The sequence below is a fragment of the Aspergillus steynii genome, assembly GCF_002849105.1.
Source record: "Aspergillus steynii IBT 23096 chromosome Unknown P170scaffold_9, whole genome shotgun sequence".
Classification (NCBI taxonomy): domain Eukaryota; kingdom Fungi; phylum Ascomycota; class Eurotiomycetes; order Eurotiales; family Aspergillaceae; genus Aspergillus; species Aspergillus steynii.
The window spans coordinates 1449413-1470665 of record NW_020194406.1 but is presented as its reverse complement, the minus strand read 5'-3'; the positions used below and the strand labels follow the sequence as shown (position 1 = coordinate 1470665).

At 50.4% G+C, this 21253-nt stretch overlaps 12 protein-coding genes and 1 non-coding gene across 13 annotated transcripts; 4 read left to right on the top strand and 9 right to left on the bottom strand.

Annotated features, from left to right (window-relative positions):
- Positions 1-338: 338 nt before the first annotated feature.
- P170DRAFT_393025 (FAD-binding oxidoreductase) lies at positions 339-1975 on the bottom strand. The gene is made up of 3 exons (XM_024846004.1): positions 1517-1975; positions 1326-1449; positions 339-1265 (listed from the first exon to the last, which is right to left on the bottom strand). The coding sequence occupies exons 1-3, from the start codon at positions 1940-1942 to the stop codon at positions 472-474; spliced, it is 1344 nt and encodes a 447-aa protein (XP_024699925.1). The 5' UTR covers positions 1943-1975; the 3' UTR covers positions 339-471.
- A 1736-nt stretch (positions 1976-3711) lies between these two features.
- Positions 3712-5315, top strand: P170DRAFT_459120 (GTR/RAG family Ras-related GTP-binding protein; the record flags this gene model as incomplete). Its single annotated transcript, XM_024851845.1, has 5 exons — positions 3712-3807; positions 3853-3959; positions 4016-4117; positions 4169-4852; positions 4902-5315. 5 exons carry the CDS (start codon positions 3712-3714, stop codon positions 5071-5073), a joined length of 1161 nt encoding a protein of 386 aa, XP_024699924.1. The 3' UTR covers positions 5074-5315.
- Positions 5316-6227: 912 nt separating this feature from the next.
- On the top strand, positions 6228-7470 carry P170DRAFT_440873 (putative heme/steroid binding domain protein). The gene is made up of 2 exons (XM_024850177.1): positions 6228-6654; positions 6797-7470. Exons 1-2 carry the CDS (start codon positions 6406-6408, stop codon positions 7328-7330), a joined length of 783 nt encoding a protein of 260 aa, XP_024699923.1. The 5' UTR covers positions 6228-6405; the 3' UTR covers positions 7331-7470.
- A 100-nt stretch (positions 7471-7570) lies between these two features.
- On the bottom strand, positions 7571-8483 carry P170DRAFT_289449 (40S ribosomal protein eS25). Its single transcript, XM_024843233.1, has 3 exons — positions 8396-8483; positions 8284-8317; positions 7571-8078 (listed from the first exon to the last, which is right to left on the bottom strand). The coding sequence occupies exons 1-3, from the start codon at positions 8396-8398 to the stop codon at positions 7846-7848; spliced, it is 270 nt and encodes an 89-aa protein (XP_024699922.1). The 5' UTR covers positions 8399-8483; the 3' UTR covers positions 7571-7845.
- A 195-nt stretch (positions 8484-8678) lies between these two features.
- P170DRAFT_393013 (WD40 repeat domain-containing protein) lies at positions 8679-10468 on the bottom strand. The gene is made up of 3 exons (XM_024846003.1): positions 10305-10468; positions 9454-10250; positions 8679-9395 (listed from the first exon to the last, which is right to left on the bottom strand). The coding sequence occupies exons 1-3, from the start codon at positions 10327-10329 to the stop codon at positions 8769-8771; spliced, it is 1449 nt and encodes a 482-aa protein (XP_024699921.1). The 5' UTR covers positions 10330-10468; the 3' UTR covers positions 8679-8768.
- A 358-nt stretch (positions 10469-10826) lies between these two features.
- On the top strand, positions 10827-12862 carry P170DRAFT_459117 (tRNA-dihydrouridine synthase family protein). The gene is made up of 2 exons (XM_024851844.1): positions 10827-11126; positions 11188-12862. Exons 1-2 carry the CDS (start codon positions 10959-10961, stop codon positions 12673-12675), a joined length of 1656 nt encoding a protein of 551 aa, XP_024699920.1. The 5' UTR covers positions 10827-10958; the 3' UTR covers positions 12676-12862.
- Positions 12863-12909: 47 nt separating this feature from the next.
- P170DRAFT_440868 (CENP-X/MHF2 family protein) lies at positions 12910-13910 on the bottom strand. Its single transcript, XM_024850176.1, has 2 exons — positions 13213-13910; positions 12910-13112 (listed from the first exon to the last, which is right to left on the bottom strand). The coding sequence occupies exons 1-2, from the start codon at positions 13876-13878 to the stop codon at positions 13065-13067; spliced, it is 714 nt and encodes a 237-aa protein (XP_024699919.1). The 5' UTR covers positions 13879-13910; the 3' UTR covers positions 12910-13064.
- Positions 13911-14193: 283 nt separating this feature from the next.
- P170DRAFT_367827 (ADP-ribose 1''-phosphate phosphatase) lies at positions 14194-14965 on the bottom strand (the record flags this gene model as incomplete). Its single annotated transcript, XM_024844824.1, has 3 exons — positions 14194-14667; positions 14736-14812; positions 14887-14965. The coding sequence occupies 3 exons, from the start codon at positions 14963-14965 to the stop codon at positions 14194-14196; spliced, it is 630 nt and encodes a 209-aa protein (XP_024699918.1).
- Positions 14966-15197: 232 nt separating this feature from the next.
- On the bottom strand, positions 15198-16302 carry P170DRAFT_367654 (MIF domain protein; the record flags this gene model as incomplete). Its single annotated transcript, XM_024844818.1, has 2 exons — positions 15198-15806; positions 15880-16302. 2 exons carry the CDS (start codon positions 16300-16302, stop codon positions 15198-15200), a joined length of 1032 nt encoding a protein of 343 aa, XP_024699917.1.
- Positions 16303-16581: 279 nt separating this feature from the next.
- P170DRAFT_339583 (DUF504 domain-containing protein) lies at positions 16582-16948 on the bottom strand (the record flags this gene model as incomplete). Its single annotated transcript, XM_024843389.1, has 2 exons — positions 16582-16847; positions 16903-16948. Coding segments are annotated over 2 exons (312 nt in total), but the record flags the coding sequence as incomplete, so codon positions are not given.
- Positions 16949-17562: 614 nt separating this feature from the next.
- Positions 17563-17634, bottom strand: P170DRAFT_t192. The gene has a single exon. It is a non-coding gene; the product is annotated as a tRNA-Glu (tRNA).
- Positions 17635-17997: 363 nt separating this feature from the next.
- On the top strand, positions 17998-19155 carry P170DRAFT_367736 (MIND complex subunit MTW1; the record flags this gene model as incomplete). Its single annotated transcript, XM_024844820.1, has 3 exons — positions 17998-18051; positions 18137-18463; positions 18532-19155. 3 exons carry the CDS (start codon positions 17998-18000, stop codon positions 19153-19155), a joined length of 1005 nt encoding a protein of 334 aa, XP_024699915.1.
- A 103-nt stretch (positions 19156-19258) lies between these two features.
- P170DRAFT_430485 (dihydroorotase) lies at positions 19259-20509 on the bottom strand (the record flags this gene model as incomplete). The annotated part of the gene is made up of 3 exons (XM_024847961.1): positions 19259-20194; positions 20272-20351; positions 20455-20509. The coding sequence occupies 3 exons, from the start codon at positions 20507-20509 to the stop codon at positions 19259-19261; spliced, it is 1071 nt and encodes a 356-aa protein (XP_024699914.1).
- Between the last annotated feature and the right edge of the window lie 744 nt (positions 20510-21253).

Here is a 21253-nt window from a genome sequence, read left to right as displayed (position 1 = left end):
ACTATTGATAATGACAAAATGACGGGAGGTTGACAGGAAGATGAAAGGACAGAGCGGGGGGCGGTGGACAGATGCACATGACCGTGCATATCTCCCTAAAGATGACATGCCATCCTTGCTTTGCTTTAGCAATAGAATACGAACTAAGCACTACAGCCTGACCTGAAGCAACCCTACTCAGTAGTCATTCTGCGGCAATTTAGTCAAAATTATTCTATCAAATTCATGGACACCCTGACACAGATCGAAGTACACCTTGCGACTGCCCAGTCTTTCCGTGCATGCTATCCACAAGCACGAGTCTCTATGCGTGATAGTATGAGTCCTATGGACATAGACCAAGGAGTTCGCTTTCTGGTGTCGATGCGAGGTCGAAGGTGTTTAATGAAATTTTGGTAGAACCTGGGCTCGTATCTCGTCATAGATTGCATTCTTCAACATTATGAAGCACCAAAACGAAATCAAATGCTCTTATCCCTGTCTCGAAACGCTTCTCTTGGAGGCTGCAGGAAACCCCCCATTTATTCGGCCATCGGGATCCCGTTCGTCTCGGATTTTCGTAAGCCGCTGGGCATTATCCACCGTCCAGTATTCAGTCAAGCGTAGCTCGAAATCCGAGTCTCCTATATATGACCCAACGGATTCGACTTCAACCTTTTTCATGACTTGTTGCAGCCACTCCCGACACCGCCGGTCATCTTCTTCCTTTTCCCAAATCAGATAAACCGCGAAATAATGATCTGATCGCATACTGAGCGCCATTTCAGGAAGCTTCTTTCTACTCCACGGACGCATTGAAGTCCAGAAGAGATAGGACTTTTGGTGTGGGAGCGTAAAACACGCTTTTTCTAAGAGACCGGGCACATCTGCATCATTTTTAAGGTATACATTGTCCGACAGATATCGGTGGTTCTTAGGATGCAAGGTGCTCATGACCTCGTAGAGTTTACCCAGACTGTCTTTGTAACAGAAGGATTCAGTTAGTGCGCCTGCGGGTCTGGAATTTTGAACATGCTGAAGAGCTGCTCTGGCATCCGCTTCGGTATCCTTCATGCTGGTGAAATAGATGGCGAAGACCGGCTTTCCTTCGTCACATTTGGCCTTTGCGGTGATCTCTGTGTCACCATCTAAGGTAGGTGCCAATGCTAGAGCCCAGTTGAATGCCTCGTAGTATAGATTTTGAGGGTAGATATACATCGAGGAATGGATCTCTAGCGGAAGTGGTATGAGACGCACATGGAACTGCGTGATAAGACCCGGGAAAGCTGTGTTTATAGTCAGAAACGTAAATAATACACAAAAGCATCGGGGTGATAAATACAGACCCGGTCCGGCTCCACGAGAAGCCCAAAAAAGGTCTTCGTTCTGCTGTGCACTGCAGTGGACAAGTTGGCCTTGGGCAGTCACAACATCTACAGCTTCGACAAATTCACAACCCCATCCCCAGTTCTGGGAGGGTAAAATGTCAAAAATGTCTCAATCCATGATGAAGAAACTGTTTGTTGGAGAAACATACTCCGCAATTCCACCCCATTCCGCCCTGAAGCAAAAAACCCCCCAATCCTACATCACCGCAATGGCCTCCGGGAAACATTAATCCATGGAGGGCAAGACGGTCATTGAGCTCCTTGCTGGTGACGCTAGGCGTCACTGTAGCAGCGCTTTTCTCTGGATCAATCTTGACTTGCTTCCAGTCGCCCATGTCCACCAAGATCGAATCATCTTGGACACTCCATACTGGGAAAGAGTGACCTCCCGCCCGCACGGAGACCTGGCATTTATGTTGGATTGCCAGCTGTACGGCTGCAATGACATCATTTTCGCTGGTCACCTTGACAATTGCCAGTGGAAATCGATTTGGGCTGTGTTTGTTGAAGACGTTGTCCAGGCGGGCAGTCTCGTAGACCTGGGCGTCCGCGTTGTCCCTCCAGATAATCTGCATGGTATTTTGTTGGTATCTTGAGCTCTCATATAATATTCAGTTCTTCGCGTTCAGGGTATGGGATGGAACGATAGTTATTTCCAAGTGGTGGAAAGCAGCCACGGAAGGTGGGCATGTTCACGTGCGGGGGCGTGATCTGGGAATGCCGACCAAGTTGGACCATCGAGGTCAGGGCTACACCTTCGAGTATGACTGCTTCGAGATATTGATATTTTGACATTGGAAATCGGACCGCAGATTCGATGGCAACTGCAGAGATGGCCCTGTTATTGTTTATGTCATGATGAACATAAAAATAAGAGAAAACGAAAACAGAGAACCACTTTTTTTTCTTCTATTTTCGTTGTATGAATTGACTTTCTTTTTATATATATCCAGGACAATTTACCTTCCGATAAACCAAAGTCGTGTACGCCAGTTCCAACATCGTCGCCAGTGGTAGAGAGAAAGAGCGCACAAAAAGGCGGAAAAAGCCTCCCCCACAGAATAATGCCGCCAAGCCGTCGGGTTCCCGGTCTGATCGCCAGAACGCACCGCATCTTCTTACCCTCGTCCATCAATCATATCTCGCCTCCATATCTAGCTCTTTATCGCCCTAGTTCGTCTTCTACTTCTTCTTAGTCACTGGTTCCTGGATCTGGTCCGCCAGGCGAGCGTAATACACACCCGCCGACGCAACTTGCTCGCTTCCCCTTGTTCAACCCACCAAAGGAGCTCCCCCCCCCACACCATCCTCGGGGTAGTATATGACAACCTCATGTGTATGATTAGGCGTTGAGAACTGCCTATTCTGTTGTGATTCCGATTGTCTGCAGCCGAACTATCAGGTTTCGTTGACAATGTTCCGGAATTGTTGAACTACATTCCCCTAGTTCCGGTTCTGGTCCCTTGCTGCAAGCCATCTGAAATCTCCTTGATGGATATAGACTTTTCCTGAACTCGATCAAGTTCCTGGACCAGCGTTACACGGAAGCTACACAGAACTGTGAACGATCGGTGCTGTTGGTGGTTGTTCATTTTTCGGTGTTGTGATTCCTCAAATCTGCGGACGCTCGGGTGGCACCTTGAATCCTGTCTTCATCTCGGCCAACCTCTTGAACCTCGTTCGATATTAAGCGAAATCGGTAAGTCTTCTGCCTTTCCACATTATCTGGTCCGGACTATGATGGATTGCTCACTACGCTCTTGGTAGTCAGACCTACACTGCTGTACTCACACAGCCGGGTGTCTGTTTGGATTAGCTGGTTTTTCGGTGTTTGTCCTCATGGAGGTAAGGAAGTCTCACTTTTTCCCCCAATGACCTTCAACCGATCGTCGGGAAGAATTTCTTTTATGATGCTCCTGTGTGGCTGGACCAGTCAATTTTGTTGCTTCATATGTTTTGCTGTATTTTCATACACGTCAAAGCCAATTCCCCTGGATAGACTTTCGATACCCAAGCAACTTGCAGCTTCAGCACGGCTGGTTGCTTGCGGAACACATCGATATTTTCAGATTGCAATCTGAATGGATGTGCGCTGTTTGCTTTAACGTTGCTCAACGGCTCTGTTGATTGCAATCCCCCCTTCAATCGAAAGCTGGACAGTTCCCTCGCTGTCCAGTCTCCCTGGTCCGTCTCGTCGCCACGTGCCATGAGCTCCGGGGATTTTCAGAAATGATGCAAAGCCTTAAAGAGCAAGCTTGCTGGATTATTTTCCTAGTCTGAAGTCCATATCCCCCGTTCCCATGGCTGCACTTCTCTCCCCCAGCATCTACACTCTGCCCGCCTGATGGCCCCTCTGTCACGTCACCCCCGTCGTTGGATCGACTTTGGTCCGGAAAGACATCTTTTCGCGGATGTTTCTGTCTTTCAAGGAAGACCTCCAGTTTGTAAAACCAGTGCGGAACTAAAACTCGAGGGTATCTTACAGGTCGCAAATCACTCCCCCGGGCAGCCTGTGCAGGCGAAGCCAGGCCAGCTTGCAGCCACCAAGCCTCAGGATCCCAAGCCTCGTCTCCTTTTGATGGGACTTCGTCGGTAATTTTCTCCGGAGCCCACTCTTCCCTACGAGAGAATAAACTAACCGGAATTAGGAGCGGGAAATCTTCAATCGCAAGTGTTGTTTTTCACAAGATGCCCCCAAATGAAACCCTGTTCCTAGAGTCAACTACACGCATCCAGAAAGATTCCATCCAGTGAGTTTATTCATCGCGCGTGCTAAGATCTTTGCATAACACCGGTTGCAGCTCTTTCATGGACTTCCAAGTCTGGGACTTTCCCGGCCAGCTGGAATATTTCGAGCCGTCTTTCGACCTCGAGGACATCTTCGGGAGCCTTGGCGCCCTCGTCTGGGTCATTGACGCCCAAGATGATTATCTGGACTCTGTCGCGCGCCTGAATCGAACCATTTTGACTGTTCAACAATACTACCCGAATATTAACATCGAGGTCTTCATCCACAAAGTCGATGGGCTCTCGGACGAGTATCGCACCGACACTTTTCAAGACATCGTACAGCTCATTTCCGACGAACTGAGCGATGCCGGGTACGAGAACGCCCCCGTCCACTACTATCTCACTTCTATCTACGACTATTCCGTTTTCGAGGCTTTCAGCAAAGTGATACAGAAGCTGATTCCCAATCTTTCGACTCTCGAAAACCTGATAAACACGCTTGGCAACAACTGCGGGTTCGAGAAGACCTATCTTTTTGACGTATTGAGCAAGATCTATATCGCGTCCGATACTCGCCCGGTGGACATGTCGTGCTATGAGATGTGCTCCGATTACATAGACGTCATCGTGGATATTTCCGAGCTATACTCATGGGATCACCCAGACCGCAAACCCAAGGGTGACCAAACCCAGGAAGCAGAGAGCCATGTCGTTCTGCACGATGAAACAATGATTCACCTGATGGAAATGAACAAGTGTGTTATCCCGACCTGACTTGCGAAGGAGAATACTGACTGTTGTTAGATATCTTTGTCTAGTTTCCGTGATCAGGAATCCTGAATCCAAAGAGAAGAAGGGATTAATCGATATGAACTGCCGTACCTTCCAGGAATCTCTCAACGATGTTTTCTCTCGCAGCTGGGAGCAGGAGCAGGAACAAGGGCACGGTCGCCTGGAACAAGGTCCTAGCAGCTGATTGTCAGCTTGTTCGCTATGGTATCGCTAATTAATTCTTTGGCTGTACTTTCTTGTGACTAAATTCATACTCTAGTGGGATGTCTTACGGGGGCTTTTAGAATCCCGACATGGGAATCCGCCCTGTCGATGGACTCAGAAGTCTAGGTGGGATGGGGAAGGCCCTGGGAAGTTTACAATGTCCATAGTATACTAGTCTCGATGGTCTGTATTTTGATGCTACGAGCCCATTCTAAGTTGGTCATATTTAAATGCACCGATCATTTAATTACATTTTGCAGCAACTTTTCTTGTGGGAGTGCATATTGTATTGTGTGTGTGACACCTCAGGCATTCAGGCAACTCTCAATCGGGGGCCCACTTGGCGCCTTTTTTTTTTTTTTTCTTCTTCTTCTTTAGAAAAGCCGTCACCAGAGCTTTTCCGTCCTGCAACCATTTTCCTTCTGCAACTCATACCAAAACCCAACATGACAGCAGCCATCTGAACAGACAAGCTTTATGCAGCTTGAAACATGCAGCACTAACATCATTTTCATCAGCACATCTTTTGCTCCGCTGTAACAAACGGCCTTGGTGAGTAGCATTCTCTTTTCATTCAGCAAAGCAATACTCCCCAACCCCATCTCGATGATGAAAATTATTTTCCACATTCGCAGTTTCCACGCTAGCCGTCGCGAGAACCCATTCTAGACGTGCTCTGTGCGCAATATCTTCCTTGGATGTCTGAGAGATTTGCCATTGCAGCTGATGCAGTTTCACGTTGTCTTACTTGAAGGGCTGTTGCTAACTGTTCTCTTCAGTAGTCATGAATTGTACGTCTTGGGCATGAGGGTCTATATTGGAGTTTGCAGGACTGGAGGCGAGGATTGAAGAATAGGCTGGCCATCGAGGTCGCGTCCTTCAATCCCTGAGGGAGTTTGAGGCGTTGATCTAAGAGCTGGGTGCATTATACAGTAATATAATAATATCATGGATTTTCCGAAATGAATTGCACAATTTAATACTGAGCTGGTGCGAATTGCGTAGAGCAAATAATCAGGGGTGTATTGACAACCTCATCTACGGGTCACCTTAAATCCCAAAGAAACAGTAGAAGTGCGAATAGTCATGAAACTAGACATGTCACACCATACGCAAGTCTAGTGTGAGCGGAACTCGCGGAAAATAGCAGTCGAATGAATCGATATGATAGCTGTCCTCTACGCAAATTAGCATTAATCAGTCAATCTACAAACAGCTCCGCCGCCCACCTTTTCCCCTCCCTTCATCTCTCTCTCTCTCTCTCCTCAACTCACTTCCCATCTTCTCTGCCCCCTACAGGCTGACAATCACCATGTCAGACCTACGCCAAAGAAACACCAAATCCGCCAAACCAAAGGCCCAAAATGACAGTCCCGCTCCGCGACGACGCAATGAAGCCGCCACCAAAAGCGGAGGCATCGGCGTCCTGGATCTCCTGCGCCTGGTGATCACTCTGGCGGTAGCGTCGTGCGGGCTGTCGTACTACATGACCTCGTCCGAGTCGCTGCTCTGGGGGTATCGGCCCTGGTTTACCAGACTGCCGGTGTTGACGCGATACCTGGTAGGTTCAGGACCTTGATTTTTCCAATTCCCGACAGCCGGGGACCCTGAGGTGTTTTGATTTCAAAGCCCTTTCATTGGCCGGAGGGGAAATTGCTACATCACCATCATCATCATCATCATCATCCACTAACGCCGAACAGCAAGGACCTCTCTACCTCACGCCCGCCCAACTGGCCCCCCACGACGGCTCCGACCCTTCCCTCCCCATCTACCTGGCCGTGAACGGCAGCATCTTCGACGTCTCCGCCAACCCGATGATCTACGGGCCGGGCGGGCACTACAACTTCTTCGCGGGGCGCGACGCCACGCGGGCGTTCGTGACGGGCTGCTTCCAGGAGGACCAGACGCCGGACATGACGGGCGTGGAGGAGATGTTCATCCCGATCGAGAACGACGAGGAGGACGCGAAGACGCTGAGCAGCGGGGAGAAGAAGACGCGGCGGGAGCAGGAGCTGCGCCAGGCGCGCAGCCAGGTGCAGAAGCAGGTGCAGCACTGGGAGAATTTCTTCCGCAACCACAAGAAGTATTTCGAGGTTGGGAAGGTCGTGGGGCTGGAGGATTTGCCGAAGGAGAAGAGGGAGCTTTGCGAGGCGGCGAGGCAGCAGAGGCCGAAGAGGAAGAACTTGAATAAGAAAAAGCAGGAGCAGCAGAAGAAGCAGAAGCAAGGGAACTGAGGGTGGTTGGGAACGAAGGTAAGATTGGTTTTGGTTTGGGCAGGTTTGTATTGTATAGTATAGTAGGAATCTCCGTCTTAGGGTGTCGGGGTTCGTTGTATATGGGCACTTCTCAAAATGCAGATTATCTACGTGCCGATCGAATTGTTCTCGTTCCATATCGCTCTTGGGTGAGGCTTGATCCTACGCATCTCGTCTTCCAGAGAACGCCCTTACTTGCTTCTGAACAGACGAGACTGCCTCGAGCTTAGTCTTATGATCGGATTTACTGGGCACGTCCTGTAGCGCGTATTTTTGTTCGTTCACTCCGAAATTGATTGATTCGAACCACTATACATCATTCGCCCAGCCAAACTTCCGAATTTTGAGAGATATCATTCGTAGAAAAGTGAAAAGGGACCGCGAGAAAAAGAACTGATGAGGAAACGTTTACTCGGCGGTGACGGCGCGGGCTGCAAGGAAGAAAAAAGATCGGATTAGAAATCGTCCATCATAACCATCGAATTCCGAGGTCGTCACGGGTATTGGTGTAACATACTGTAGATGTTCATCTTGGAGTGGCCGACAACCTTCTTGATCTGGCCCTTCTCCTCGAGGTCAGCAAGAGCCTTGCGGGCCAAGCTGCCGTTGATCTTCAGACGGTCGACGAGGGTGGCGACGGTGATGAGACGGTAGGACTGGACATCCTTGTTCAGTCTCTCGGCAGTCTGCTTCTCGAGGACAACGGCGTGCTGGGCCTTGTCCTTAACTATACGGCGAAAAAAGAGAGCGTCAGTCACACGGATCCCAAATTATCCTGACTTCTCCATCATCCGGTCGATTTCGAAAACCTGTCCCCCTGCTTGCCGAGAGAAACAATAAAACTTTTTTTCATCCTCTTTTCAAAATCGAAACGAAACCGTTGACCGAGATGACGATGGGGGGGAGAGTTGGGATGGTGGTGATTTGCATACCCTTGCCCTTGGACCACTTCTTGCGTGCGGGAGCCTATAAATTTCCAGTATTAGTATAATCCATTCATTATGCGACGTCCTGATGCGCCTGGATCAGAGGGTCATCACTCACCATCTTGAAGATCTAGTGTGGTTGTTCGACGGATGTGACTGCGCGACAGAGCAACGGCCAGAAGGGTGCGAGCCCAAGTGCGAAATTCGAGTGGGGAGGGTGGCGTCACGTGCATGGAACCCTAAGCCCTTGGTGGTCTTTTTTTTTCGGCGCGCGTTGGCTCGGTTAGCATTGGCGGGCGGCGGGCCGCTGATTGGTCGCCGCGGACTATATCGGCTGGATGCCCCAGGCATGTATCTACGTAAGATGAAGATACTGGGTATGTACCTGGATTTTATATGATATCTTTATGCATATTGTTCGTTCGAAATCATAAATATCATCTCATAGAACTCCAGACATTGCATCCTCGTAATCAGCGCTCAACTCATAATCATCGGCTCAAATTCGCCCCATAGTTCCCGGAAGGTAATCTCAGGTTGCTACTGATAGACTTGAGAGCTTTGAACTGCGACACGCCGTTCTCGTCTTCGAGGTACCCAAGCACGTAGTCATCTGGCGTTCCAAACCAAAAGAGGGATTGCCCTCGATGCTCTGAAGTTACCCATCTCACCTCATACCGCCCGGCGTCATTTCTAGACGCCGGAATACGGACGATCGACGGCGGTCGGTCGAGTGACCAGCTCCGTACAGCAGTGCCGGTGCTATTTGTTGTAGTAACAAGAAACTCGGACTTTGAGGGATGCCACACCACTTGTCTCACGGGGTGTTCATGAGCGAGGGCCGACAGAAGTACCACGGTGGACTCCAGAGCCCATATCCAAATGATATTGGGCCGCGATTGATCTACCGTGCAAAGTAAGCTCCCGCTGGCGCTGAACGCCATAATCGAGACCCCTCGAGGAGGCCCTGTGGGCTCGCCTATTGCGCTAAATGCAGTAGACCCCGAGCATTCGTTATATTCAAGGTCACCATCCACGGTTGCGAACCGCTCACGCCAGATACTCGGAGAATGCTGATCCATTTGGAACGTGTGAGACAGTGTCGTCGAGCAAGAGAACTATACCCATGAGGTTAGCTTGTAGTAAATAAACAAAAAAGGATAAACGCATCCATACCGTTTTGTTTTTGAGAAGGTCAACAGTCCCATCGACCTTTCCGACAGCCAGAAATTCTGACGACCCGCCGCTGCTGGCAGGACTCCATTCTATATTCCTGACACCAAGATCGAGGGAACTGTCGGCACCGGGCGGGCCCGTGTATGTTCTGAATGGCTGGCCATCGGCGGTGTATATGAGAACTTTTGTGCCGGCGCTGGCAGCGTCCCAAACAGCTATCCACCTGCCATCCGGACTCCACTTCATGCCTTGGGCATCTACCGTGGGTAGGGTTGCGCGGCCTATCAGTTCGTATGATCGGAATTCATGGATAGTAAGCAGATCGACTGCATCAGGCTTCAGCAGAATTGCAAACTGCCTGGTCTTCGGTCGGTATCCGAAGCCATTGTAGTGAGAGGATTTGGGCGACTTGATGACCTGGCTGCGGCCTGTATCCAGGCCATGTATGGAGAGTTTGGTATTCCACGCATGAAATACTACGACCTCATTCTCATCCCCTCCGAAGTCAACGTTCGTAGCGCCGGGTTCGATGCTATCAATCTCTGCGTGCAACTGCATTGGTTCTAGCTGCCACACCAGGACACGAGTATCACTGGCATATAGCACACGCCTTCCCGAAAGGCCGCTGCCTTTGGAGGCTTGTGAGATCTTCACAAATCTCGGGAGATTTTCTTTGACCTTCACGATTTGTGCATCTTGAAACTCGGAAGATGTCGGGTTGAGGTGGAAAACGAGCTCCTTCGCGTTTAGCTGCGAAACAAATTCCCCATCTTCTGAAAGAGAGATTGATGATGACACTGTAGGATCTGTTAGCGGTTTGTTATCCCCAGTCAACAGATACGGGGATTTACCCCCAGTTCCGCCGGTGGAGTCCATTGTTGCTGATCTTCTAGTCGGAATGAAACAGGGCGTTCAGTGGCTGTCGTCAGGGTAGTGACGGATGTTTACAGCTACAAGCAATTTTTGTTCACACATGTTCAGGTATAACAACGCATTCTTGGGCCGCCTGGACGAGGAGATGGGGAGTTTCAGACATGCAAGACCGCCGGTTGTTGTTGTTTTCTACTGATGAACCGCGCCAAGCCCCCGGTGGATTATGTAATCACATATACAAGCTGGTCGAGTTCTCCCAATTCTTCTGCAGGAACACTGGAATTGCTGTCGGACATCTAATGCCTCTTGTCAAATTGATTCCAGCCACTGCAATAGTACAACTGTACTCCATCGATTTGGGTTCCTCCCATGTGGCAGTGATGTAACCAAACTTCACAGACGATAAGATAAGGCGGCACTTTGTTATTCCGCTCCGCCATCATCGCCGCCGAAAAAAGTTGCCCGCAATCCGATAATTCGTCGGTACTTCATTATTGCGATTCTCGACAAACTACATTTGACCATCTTCTGATTTCATTTCATTCCACGCTGCCACAATAGGGATTCTTCGCTTCTTTGGCCCGTGGTTAGGGCGACATCTACCCCAATTCAAACACTCGAATCTTGTGAAAATGGCGGTTTCTGAAGCGCAGCCCGCTTCGCAAACCCCCGCGGACGGGCAGAATGCGCCATCGGCTCCCCAGTCGGAGCCGAAGAAGAAGTTGTTAGGCAGGGCATTCTACGAGAGTTTGGGAAGCCCCAAATATATTGTTGCCCCCATGGTAGATCGCTCGGAATTCGTACGTACGGCCCATGTTCTACGAATGCTGTTTTGCCTTAGTGAACTGACACGGATAACAGGCCTGGCGCATGCTGACCCGTTCATTCATGCCTCCCGATGACCCTAGACCTCTCCTGTCCTACTCGCCCATGTACCATGCGCGCTTGTTCCATGAACAGCCTGGTATCCGTCTACAGCATTTCCGACCCACGCGCGACGACAACGGTCAGGGCGCTGGCACTCCTTACCTCGATGGAAACCCCGCCATAGATCGACCGCTTTTCGTGCAATTTTGCGCAAACGATCCCGACGACCTCCTGAAAGCTGCTCGACATGCTGAGCCATACTGTGATGCCGTTGACCTGAACCTTGGGTGTCCCCAGGGAATCGCGAAGAAGGGGCACTACGGCGCATTCCTTCAGGAGGACTGGGATCTCATTTATAAACTGATTAATCGACTACATAATGAACTTTCGATACCCGTTACCGCCAAGTTTCGGATCTTGGAGACAAAGGAGAAGACGTTGGAGTATGCGAAGATGATCTTATCCGCCGGCGCAAGCATAATCACCCTCCATGGTCGCAGAAGGGAGCAGAAGGGACACAATACGGGTATTGCTGATTGGAGCTACATTCGTTACCTCCGCGACAACCTGCCTCCGGACACGGTGATATTTGCAAATGGAAATACCTTGAATTACGACGACTTGGAACCCTGTCTTGAAGCCACAGGTGCAGACGGAGTGATGAGTGCGGAAGGTAATCTATCAGACCCGGCGATTTTCAGCAAACCCCCTCCCGTTGGCAGCGAGACACGGGAATATTGGCGTGGTAGAAATGGCAAAGGTGGTTACCGGATAGACGCGATACTGCGGCGGTATCTCGACATCATTTACAAATATGTTCTCGAACAGCCCGTTCCAGAGAGAGAGCCTCTCTATCTCCCATCAGATTCTGTGGACGAGGCTGCAGAGCCAGTCGCCGAACCTGCCGAAGAAGTCGAGGACGGCCCACCCAAGAAGAAGCAAAGGAAGGAACTGAAGAAGGAGATCAAGAAGGAAAAGAAGGACAGGTCGAAACTGAAGAAGCAGAACTCTCCCAGTCTAGGCGTGATGCAGGGGCATCTTTTCCAGCTCCTCCGTCCCATGGTTGCTCAGCATACTAATGTTCGTGACGCACTCGCTCGGTCCCGGCCCGGCGACATGCCGGCATTCGAGCACGTTCTCACTCTTGTCGAAAAAGCGATCAAGGATGGCTTGCGAGAATACGAACAATTCCCTGAACGCTATGAGGAGCCCCCTAACCAGGACCTGAAAGGGTCCAAGGCGACAATCGCTGAATACGGACGACCCTATTGGATCTGCCAACCACACATTCGACCCTTGCCCGAAGAAGCCATGGAACTGGGCGCTCTCACGGCCAAGCAGAAGAAGAGTACAGCCGAAGACGATTCTAAAGCTGAAGCGCCTTCAGAGAAAAGGAACCCCCCTGCCGACTCCGATGCCACGCCCCGCGAGTCGGCTCCGGCTTCAGCTACAGCAACCCCAGATCCGTTGGTTAGCGGTTAAAATATGTCTTTTCTTTTCTTTCTTTTCTTTTCTTTTCTTTTGCTTAGGGCGGAGTTCAACATTGCATATATCCAACGGGGAGGAGTGGGGAGCGCGTTTATAGATGTCTCATTGCTGAACATGTCAGAAGCAGTGATAATACAATATAGTACATAGACTCACGCCAGTGATGCATACAATACTAGAGCAAAAGTGCTTTTCACACTATCAAATGGCGCACATCTTTTTATACCAATCAATGTATCAAATTCATCGCATCATCAACGGGCAACATCTGGTATCTTAGAAAACAAAATAAAATAAATAAAGATCAACCCGAAACCCCATAACCACACAACGCCATTCAAATCACAACCATGCAAATGTTACTTGCCCACTGAAACCTCACCCTAGAAATCCAACACAAGCTGCGGCGCCATCTTCTCGAGATCCTCGACCTATACACAATCCATTAGCACCACAGTCAAGACAGCCCCGACTCCTCAGCACCCGGAGTAAAGGAAGGGGAAATAAGAGAAGAGAAAGGGAAATGCAAACCTCCAAAAAGCCATCCGCAAACGACGCCCCCTCGCCATTAACCTCAGCTCTCTCATACGCCGCTCTCGCCAGGGCCTCGCGCACAAAGACGTCGACATACTTCGCGACGACGGCGTTGGCGTCCTTGGCGATCTTGGTCTTGGGGTTTTGGAAATGCGCATGCAGCAGCCGGGTCAGCAGCTTCGGTGGGATCTCGGGCTCGCTGAGGGTCACGTCGTTGGACTCCTCGCCGTTGGTGATCTCCGCTAGGATGAAGTCCGGTTCGCCGGAGGCCGAGCGCTCGCGACTCTGACTGCGGCTGCGATCGCTGAGGCCTGAGCCGGCGTCAGAGTCTGGGTCGGTGTCCGCGGCGGCGGCGAGGGCAGCAGCGGCTGCGGCATCGTCGTCGTCATCTGCGACGGGACTTTCGGAGTGTGCGCGCGATTTGTTCTTGCGGGAGGACGAGGAAGCCGAAGCACGAGTGGGTTTGGATTTGGAGGAGGATGCGGTGGCATTTTTCAAGGGTTTGGCTTTTGCTTTGGACTGGGGTTTCGATTTGGCGGCTGCTGCTGAGGATTCCGCGGCGGAGGTGGATTCGGAGGGCGCAGTGTCGGGATCTGTCTGACGACGAGGGACTTTGAAAGGTCGCTGCCTTTGGTTCTGAGGTTGTCGTTTTGTGGGAGGCATGACGGGAGGAGATTGACCGGTATTGGTTGGGGAGAGAGCAAATGTTGTTGAGGGGAAGTAAATTGAGCTGGATCTTATCGCTCGACACGGGATCACGACGCGAAGTCAGGTGATCTGTATACTACTATATATACAGCGGTTTGTTGCTGCGATTGTGTGCAGGATTAGGGAGCAGTAGGTTTAAAGGATTGAAAATCATTGCATTTGATTCCTTTGCTGGATACTTTTGTTGTGGTTGATCATTCTTGTCTCGAATTGAGCTCTAGAGTTACACCGTCAAAATATACATCCCGAGGATGTTCCACTCTGACAGCATCACTCTTCGCCTTCAGGACGAACCACCACAACATCCAGCCCCGCATTCTCCAACACCTTCCGTGACAGACCCCAATCAACCCTGAAGAGCCCGGAATTGAACCGACATGACCAAAGCCCACTAACCGGCAGTATCACCGACTCATCAAGCCAAAGCTCCTCAAGCTGCCGCTTCATATCCGCCACAGCAAGCTCGGTATTCGCGAGGATGACATCAGGGGGGCTGGCCTTCCTTCCGAAGTTGCGTGAAGTGAAGAGGCAAATGATCCAGTGCTTCTTGGTGCTACTGCTTGCCCTGTAGTCTCTTTCCTGGGGTGGGATGATGAGCGCAGTTCCCTCCGGGGATAGCGGATTCCCAGTCGACTGATTACTGCCACCAGAGACACCACTACTGGTGCTAGGAACGGTGCTGGATTTGGATGATTTCATCAGCTTTTCACAGTGTGCCTTGTAGATGGCATATGCAGCAGGGTACTAGCCATATGCCATGGGCAGTGTTAGCGACCGTGGTCTTAAGTGAGAGGATTGAATGCAATATCCACTTTCAACCACTCACTTGCCTTTGTTCTAAAAGCCCTGGCAATACCGGCACTCCAACACCCTTGGCAGTTACAGGCATCTAGCGCAAAAGAAAAGCGGATGATCAGTATGAATATGCTCTTTTTTTCATTCCATCTGACTGAGTAAACATACGGATCAAGGCTGCCCCATCTGGAGCGTCGAATAGATCGCCTTCCATCTCCTCAATCTTGCCAGAACGAGACTTTTCCATTCTCCGCACAAATGAGAATGTTCCAGATATCTTGTATTGTGTCTGTAGCTAGCAACGCCTAGAAGATGGTTCTGAGGAGGTTTTGGGTGACGTTGACTGGGAAATGAGGTGCTAAGAATACAAGTGAAAGCAAGTAAACAAAAGAGCTTTCTGGAAGCACGCGCTTGACCAAAGCAGACTAGTCGCCTTGCATCCATGGGTAATGCTGCTGCAAGTGATGACCCAACCGGATTTACACCTCTTCACCTGCTGGATGCGAAGGATCTGAGCCACCATGCCCCGGTAGAAAGTGTTGCCGCAGACTTCTCGATTTCCTGACAGATTTAGAGACACCTTCATCCGATGTATCATCCCCCAGGGCGCTCTTTTCTCTGGAGTGTTCTATGGCTCCAGTCCATGAAGAAGTTGTTGCCTCCGATGCACTATGGGTGCTGCCGGATTTCAGTCTACTCAAAGACCGTGTAATGCTTCTGAAGATTCCTTGATTTTGCTCCTCGGAATGATGGCGATCGAGTCGTGGAATTTCCCCCATCATGGTAGCACCATTTGTGGCGAAATTCTCCTCGTGAATGGGGATAAATAGAATAACGCCTCGGTTCGCAGGGATAAGAGTCAGGTCTTGAAGAAGCCCCTGAATGAGAATGGTGCAGCGAAGATTGGTCATTGGTGCTATGAAGTGTGGCAGCGCGAAGACCTTGATCAAATAGGCGGGGAACCTAGGATTGCCCAAGTAAAGATGTACATCTTGCTGAATGGTGATCATAATTTGACTCTCAGATATCTGGTAAACGCTAGCCATGCGAGACGCTATTGAGGAAGCGAATGCCTCAACATCCTTGACCTAAAGTATTGTTAGTATATCCAAGAAAGCCTAGAGTGTATCGCGGGAGTAGGCAAATAAAGCGAGTGCTCACCCGAGTGCGTAGCTTGACCTCGACTACTATAATAGACTCTTGGTTGGTCCGAGTCTTGGGCGAGGCCAGAGGGCTGCGGATACTGAAGATCTCCTCAAAGTAGCGAGTTTTTGCTCGCGTCATCGAGTCGTCTTCGCCATCGGCGTTGACTGGACCAAGCTTGCTGTCTGAAGGGGGACCATGAACAGCAGGGGCATCCATATCATCATCGTCATCGATATTTTCCACGAAAACAGATGGCCTGGCCGGAGATCTATCCAGCCGAGTCTTTTGTTGGCCGGGCGACCCAGGGCTGATATTTTGAAGCGAGAACACTGCGGGTGATTCAAGAACTGGCACTGTTGGGGAGCTTGTAGAAGACGTGTTGGAATGGTTGCGTTTCTTCATGCGCGAAAAGTCGAGCTTGCGGAGCCGTTGTGCCATCTTGGGCAGCTACTGACGGAAGATATGTCCCTCGAGTTTTGTCAGGCTGGAGGACGACACAGATGACTTGCGCTGGATTGCTCGACTCGCTGCGACTTTGAGATGACTGCCTGCGGATGCTTACTTTCCCGATTCAAGGCAAGTCCCCCATAGAAGAAAGGGCGGCCGTGGGTATGCCACACCTCGGCGGTCTTCGCAACTGTTCCTTCCATTCTATAAGAGTAGATACGGAAGACTGGGTATTGGAGTGTACAAAGGGGTAAGCCGTCAGTCTCATGCTCAGCTCAAGAAGGCCAAAAAGTCAAAGGCCGAATTCCCACTGAGAAACAGTTTATCGATCCTTCGTCTTCGATCCCACATGATTTCCCCGTCGGACTTGCGCTTGATGTATAGCACTCGATGTTGCGGAATAAATTCCTCGTCCGTCGATTCCTTCTTCCATGAACCAATTCCAACCTCCAAGCGTCCTTCGAATCGATCCTCATATCCAATGATGTAGTTCGCACTATCATAATTGGAATCCCAGATGATACGATTGATGATGTCTGCGTCGTCTCTGTTAGTGGAAAGAATCTCGTGATGAATTTAACGAACAGATACCTGCTGCGGGACGGAGCCTGTTTTCCATCGATACTGGGGTCTGCGTGCTTGAAGCATGTCTGGGCGTTGTAGGGGGAGGAGTAAGTCTGTCTCCTTTCGCCGTGGCTTCACAATCTTGAGCATCTGGGACAATCTGATCGCGAGTGGGATCTTCTTCCAGGGGTACAGTGGGTGCTCCAGACGCCATGGTGTATGATTTTCACGCTTCAAATGCTGAATCACTGAAAAATGGTATATTGAAAATGAAAGCCAATTGATTCAGGAAGACTAGATACTTATAAGCTATCCCAACGTCTACATTCGCCGTGAACACAAGTCCAAGGGTATCCCAAACAACAAACAGCCCCAGGCTAGTTAGGCTACACGAAGATCAACAAGGAGTCAGAGCACCAGAACAGGGATTGGCATTGCTGGAAAGAGACCAGGTGAAACTAGACAAGTCGAGGCATTGGTCGAATGAGTCAAAGGACGGGGCGGTGTTCTTGATGACTGTGACGATGTGACTCATTTGGTTTCCGGGTGGAGATGAAGCAAATGAGAGGGTTGAGGCAGACAGGAAAACGAGAACGAATGAAATACAAGAGATACAATTGCTAAAAAAAACAAAGCCAGCCAAAATAAAAGTATCTTCGGCAGAAGGGAAAAAAAGCAAAAAGAAATCTCCGATAGGGGGAATCGAACCCCCGGCTGCCGTGTGAGAGACGGCGATGTTAGCCACTACACCATATCGGATTCTTGTTGAGAAAGGCTGCCATTTTTGACTACATATTCCAGGGCCACCGCCGAGGCATTGACCTTACCAAGGCGCCTCAAAACATGCAGTTTTGTCCAAGTGAAAAACTCCCGACGACAAAAAACAAAAAGAAAATTAATTGGATGCCTTACACAAAGACCCTTCATCTGAATATGCCGTCTGAGGGCCGCTCCGCCGCTCGTACTTAGCGCGTCTTAGGCCAACGGTCGGCATTTCGCGTCTAGGAAGCTGAGGTCAACTATTTTACTCCCGCGCAACGCGTCTCCCGGAGGGAAAGTTCACCGGTTCAACCTCCCTCTCTCTGCACTGAAGATGCGCGATAGCCCCGCCATCATATCACGATGAACGACGCGACGAATTCTCTGCTCGCTGAGCACTTCAGCTATACGCCTTTGGTCAGTTCTCCTGGCCGTAATTGTCTGCCTGGACACATGCGCCTGCCCCTCACCTCCTGGCTTCTCCCGGCTAACTCGATCGCAGTCTCTCATAGATGACGTTATCAACTCGATCAACAACTTGATATACCAAGCCATCTCAAGTCTTGAATCCGGCCTTCTCTCTACCCCGCCCGAACGATTGGGATTTTCCCATGCGAACAACGGCTCCACCATCCCCGACACCGATGAGGATGGAAACGTTGTTTATCCCGAGGCGCGGCTGGAGATTGAAAATGGATTACATCAATTAGAGACCCTGCTTGAGTCCACAGTCGACAAGGCGTTCGATAAATTCGAAATCATCGTGCTGCGAAATACGTTCAGGGTGGAAGATGATCTGCTGGGGTGGATTCGGTTGAATCATTACCGGGTATGGGGTTCGGCTGGAAGCTTGACATTAACGTGCATGGTGCTAATATGCCTTGACTTGTTTCGCAGAATCTTGATCTCAATCCTCCTCCCAACACGCCAACTCCCGAGACAATCCAGGCTCAGCGCAAAAAACTACAAGAAACCAAAAAACTCAATCGGTCAATGAAGGAAGAATGCGCCCGAAACGATGCGATTATTTCTCAGCTACGATCTATCTTGTCGACCGTGGATTCAACCAAGAACGCAAAATCGGCCAAGGCGGAGGGAGAATCCGAGATGCCTGCGCCGTCCGGCAGCAAGGAATTGGATCTATCGTTCTTGACAGCCAGCCCGGCTGCTCAACAGCTGCGGGTCGGTGTCGCAGGCTCTAATGCTCAGCATACACCCCTCACGACGAACACGACTTTTATATTGTCTCAGCTCCCTGCGCTCAAGACGATGCTTACACAGCTCCGACCCAAATTGACCGCACTACCGAAGTCAGTGGATACTGCGAAGGAGTCCAAGGCCGATGAGAGAAGGGACTACATTGAAAGCCGGATTAGGCTACACCTTGAGCGATCTGGGCAGCTTGCAGTGGGTAGTGACGGCAACCCGGTTGTCGCGGGACGAAAGATGAGCATCACAGAAGCACAGGCACTCGAGGCTGTGACAGGATTGCTAAGCCAGGGCGACATGAAGTCCGATTAATAGTCGTTGCCGCCAAGACAATCACTGGAGCATGGTCAAAATTCGTCAACTTTTCTTATTACATCTGAACCGACAGTGATTTGACATATTTGTCACCAGGAAACTATGTGGACCAGGTTACGCTCCACGTCTGCTGGTTTCTTCTGAACGGGACCACGTCCACTTTTCCTGACTGGAGGATATCTGCAATCTTCTCTTCTTTCTTCTCGAGGATCAAGAATTCCTTCTGCTCCTCTCCAAGGCCGTAAAAGTTTCGGCCGAACTTACTCATGAATCCCTCAACGATTTCGGGAGTAATGTCCTCCTCTTTCAGAACGCCATTCTGGACCGCCTGTTCGAAAGCGTCGATGACGAGCTGGGTGGTGTATGGCTGGGTAAAAACACCCGCGGCAACCTTGTCTCCTCCTCTCTTGGAAGCTGCTGGGTGCGGTGCACTGTCGGAGCCGAAGAAGAACTTGGGATTGCCAGATGCCGCAGCCCGCAAGAGGGCGTCGCGATCGGCAGGTGTTTTGGCGACCGGCTTGCAGAAACAGAAGGGATCTCCCGCCCAGTGGTCGACAATAATAGCCAAATGATGGGCCGTGAGTGTGGCAGCCACCGAGGGCCCGCACTTCTTAACAGCCTCTACGGCAGCCGCGGTCGTGCAATGCTCCAAGATAATTCGAAGCTTTGGGAAGCGCTCGTGCAGCTGCAACAGGGTGGGAAGGAAACGCTCTTCCGCCGACAGAACCGTCACGTCGCCGGTCGAAGGGACTTCTCCGTGGAGGTTCAGAACCATGTCTTGTCGCTCCATCTCTTCGAAGACGGGATAGAATTGGGTATAGTCCACTACGCCGGAGGAGGAGTTGGTCGTCACGCCCGCTGGGTAGCTTTTGACACCGGTGACGCCTCTTTTCTTGGCTTCGATGATGGTTTCAGGAGTCACAGTATCGTGGAGGTACAAGGACATGAGGTAGTTTACGTTCGGCTCAATGGCCTGCAGGCGCTTTTTGTAGTCGAGGGCACGGTCGACGGTGGTGACGGGTGGCACAAGGTTTGGCTAGAAGAACCATGTTATCTTAAAGAGACCTTCAGAATAGCAATTCATCGGACCGCTCCGTAAAAGCGAGCCCTTACCATGACAAAAACAGTGTTCACACCACCTTGTCTGATGGTGGGGGTCACCAGTTCCATCATCTCGCCGTCACGAAGATGGACTTGATCGGGTTGTTAGCGTGCATTTTCCTCACATCGAGAATTGGCTCGAACCAGCCCCAGCCAAAGACAGACTGCTACAAGGGCGCACAGTCTCTCACATACCATGGAAGTCCGCCGAGGCGGGGAGCTTGATCCCCTGCAGCTGCGACAACGGCATGATGACAATAGACCGAGGGCTAGATTGCCAGGGCCAAACAGGAGATGTATGATATAGACGAAGGAATAAGCAATCCCGCCAATCCCAAGAAGGTCCAATGGTTCAAGGTTGCAGAAACCGAGTGGCTGTTGAGCACAGAGCAAGTCAATCTTTTTTCCCCGCGGATTTTTTTTTGTTATCGTGGGGCATGATGTCACGGGATCTGGTGTTTTGGTTCCCCGCCTCTTCCCTTTTCTCTCTCTTTTCCCTTCTCTCTCTTCCACCCTGGATGATGCTTAATCTAAAGATACTCAATGTGAAACTATGCAATGCTTACAGCGTCTAAAAATAAGGTTGATGGGCCAGAACAATGAATTGGACCAGCCGTCCTGAGCAAATCTACAAGTACCTACTCTTACTCTGATGGACCACCCCACAATGAACGGCGACAAGACTCGACGATAACTGGATCCTTCTAGTTGTTGGAACCGAAATCAAATACTAACAAGTAAAGAAAGAATGATATATATGAATCTCTAATCAAATGTCAGCAAGCCTACCTTGCTGCTCGGCCTAGCCCTTCTCCTGAGCAAACTGCGGGTCCAGGCGAAAGCTGACAACCACGCGCAACATGTCGGAGATCAACAAGGTCAATATGTGACGTTAATTAGAAAGTCAGTTTAATTCGTCCGATGGAGGCGCCAGCCCCTGAGTATAGGCGCCTGGATTGTCAAGGTTCAAGCTGACCTGAAGAATTATTCTTCA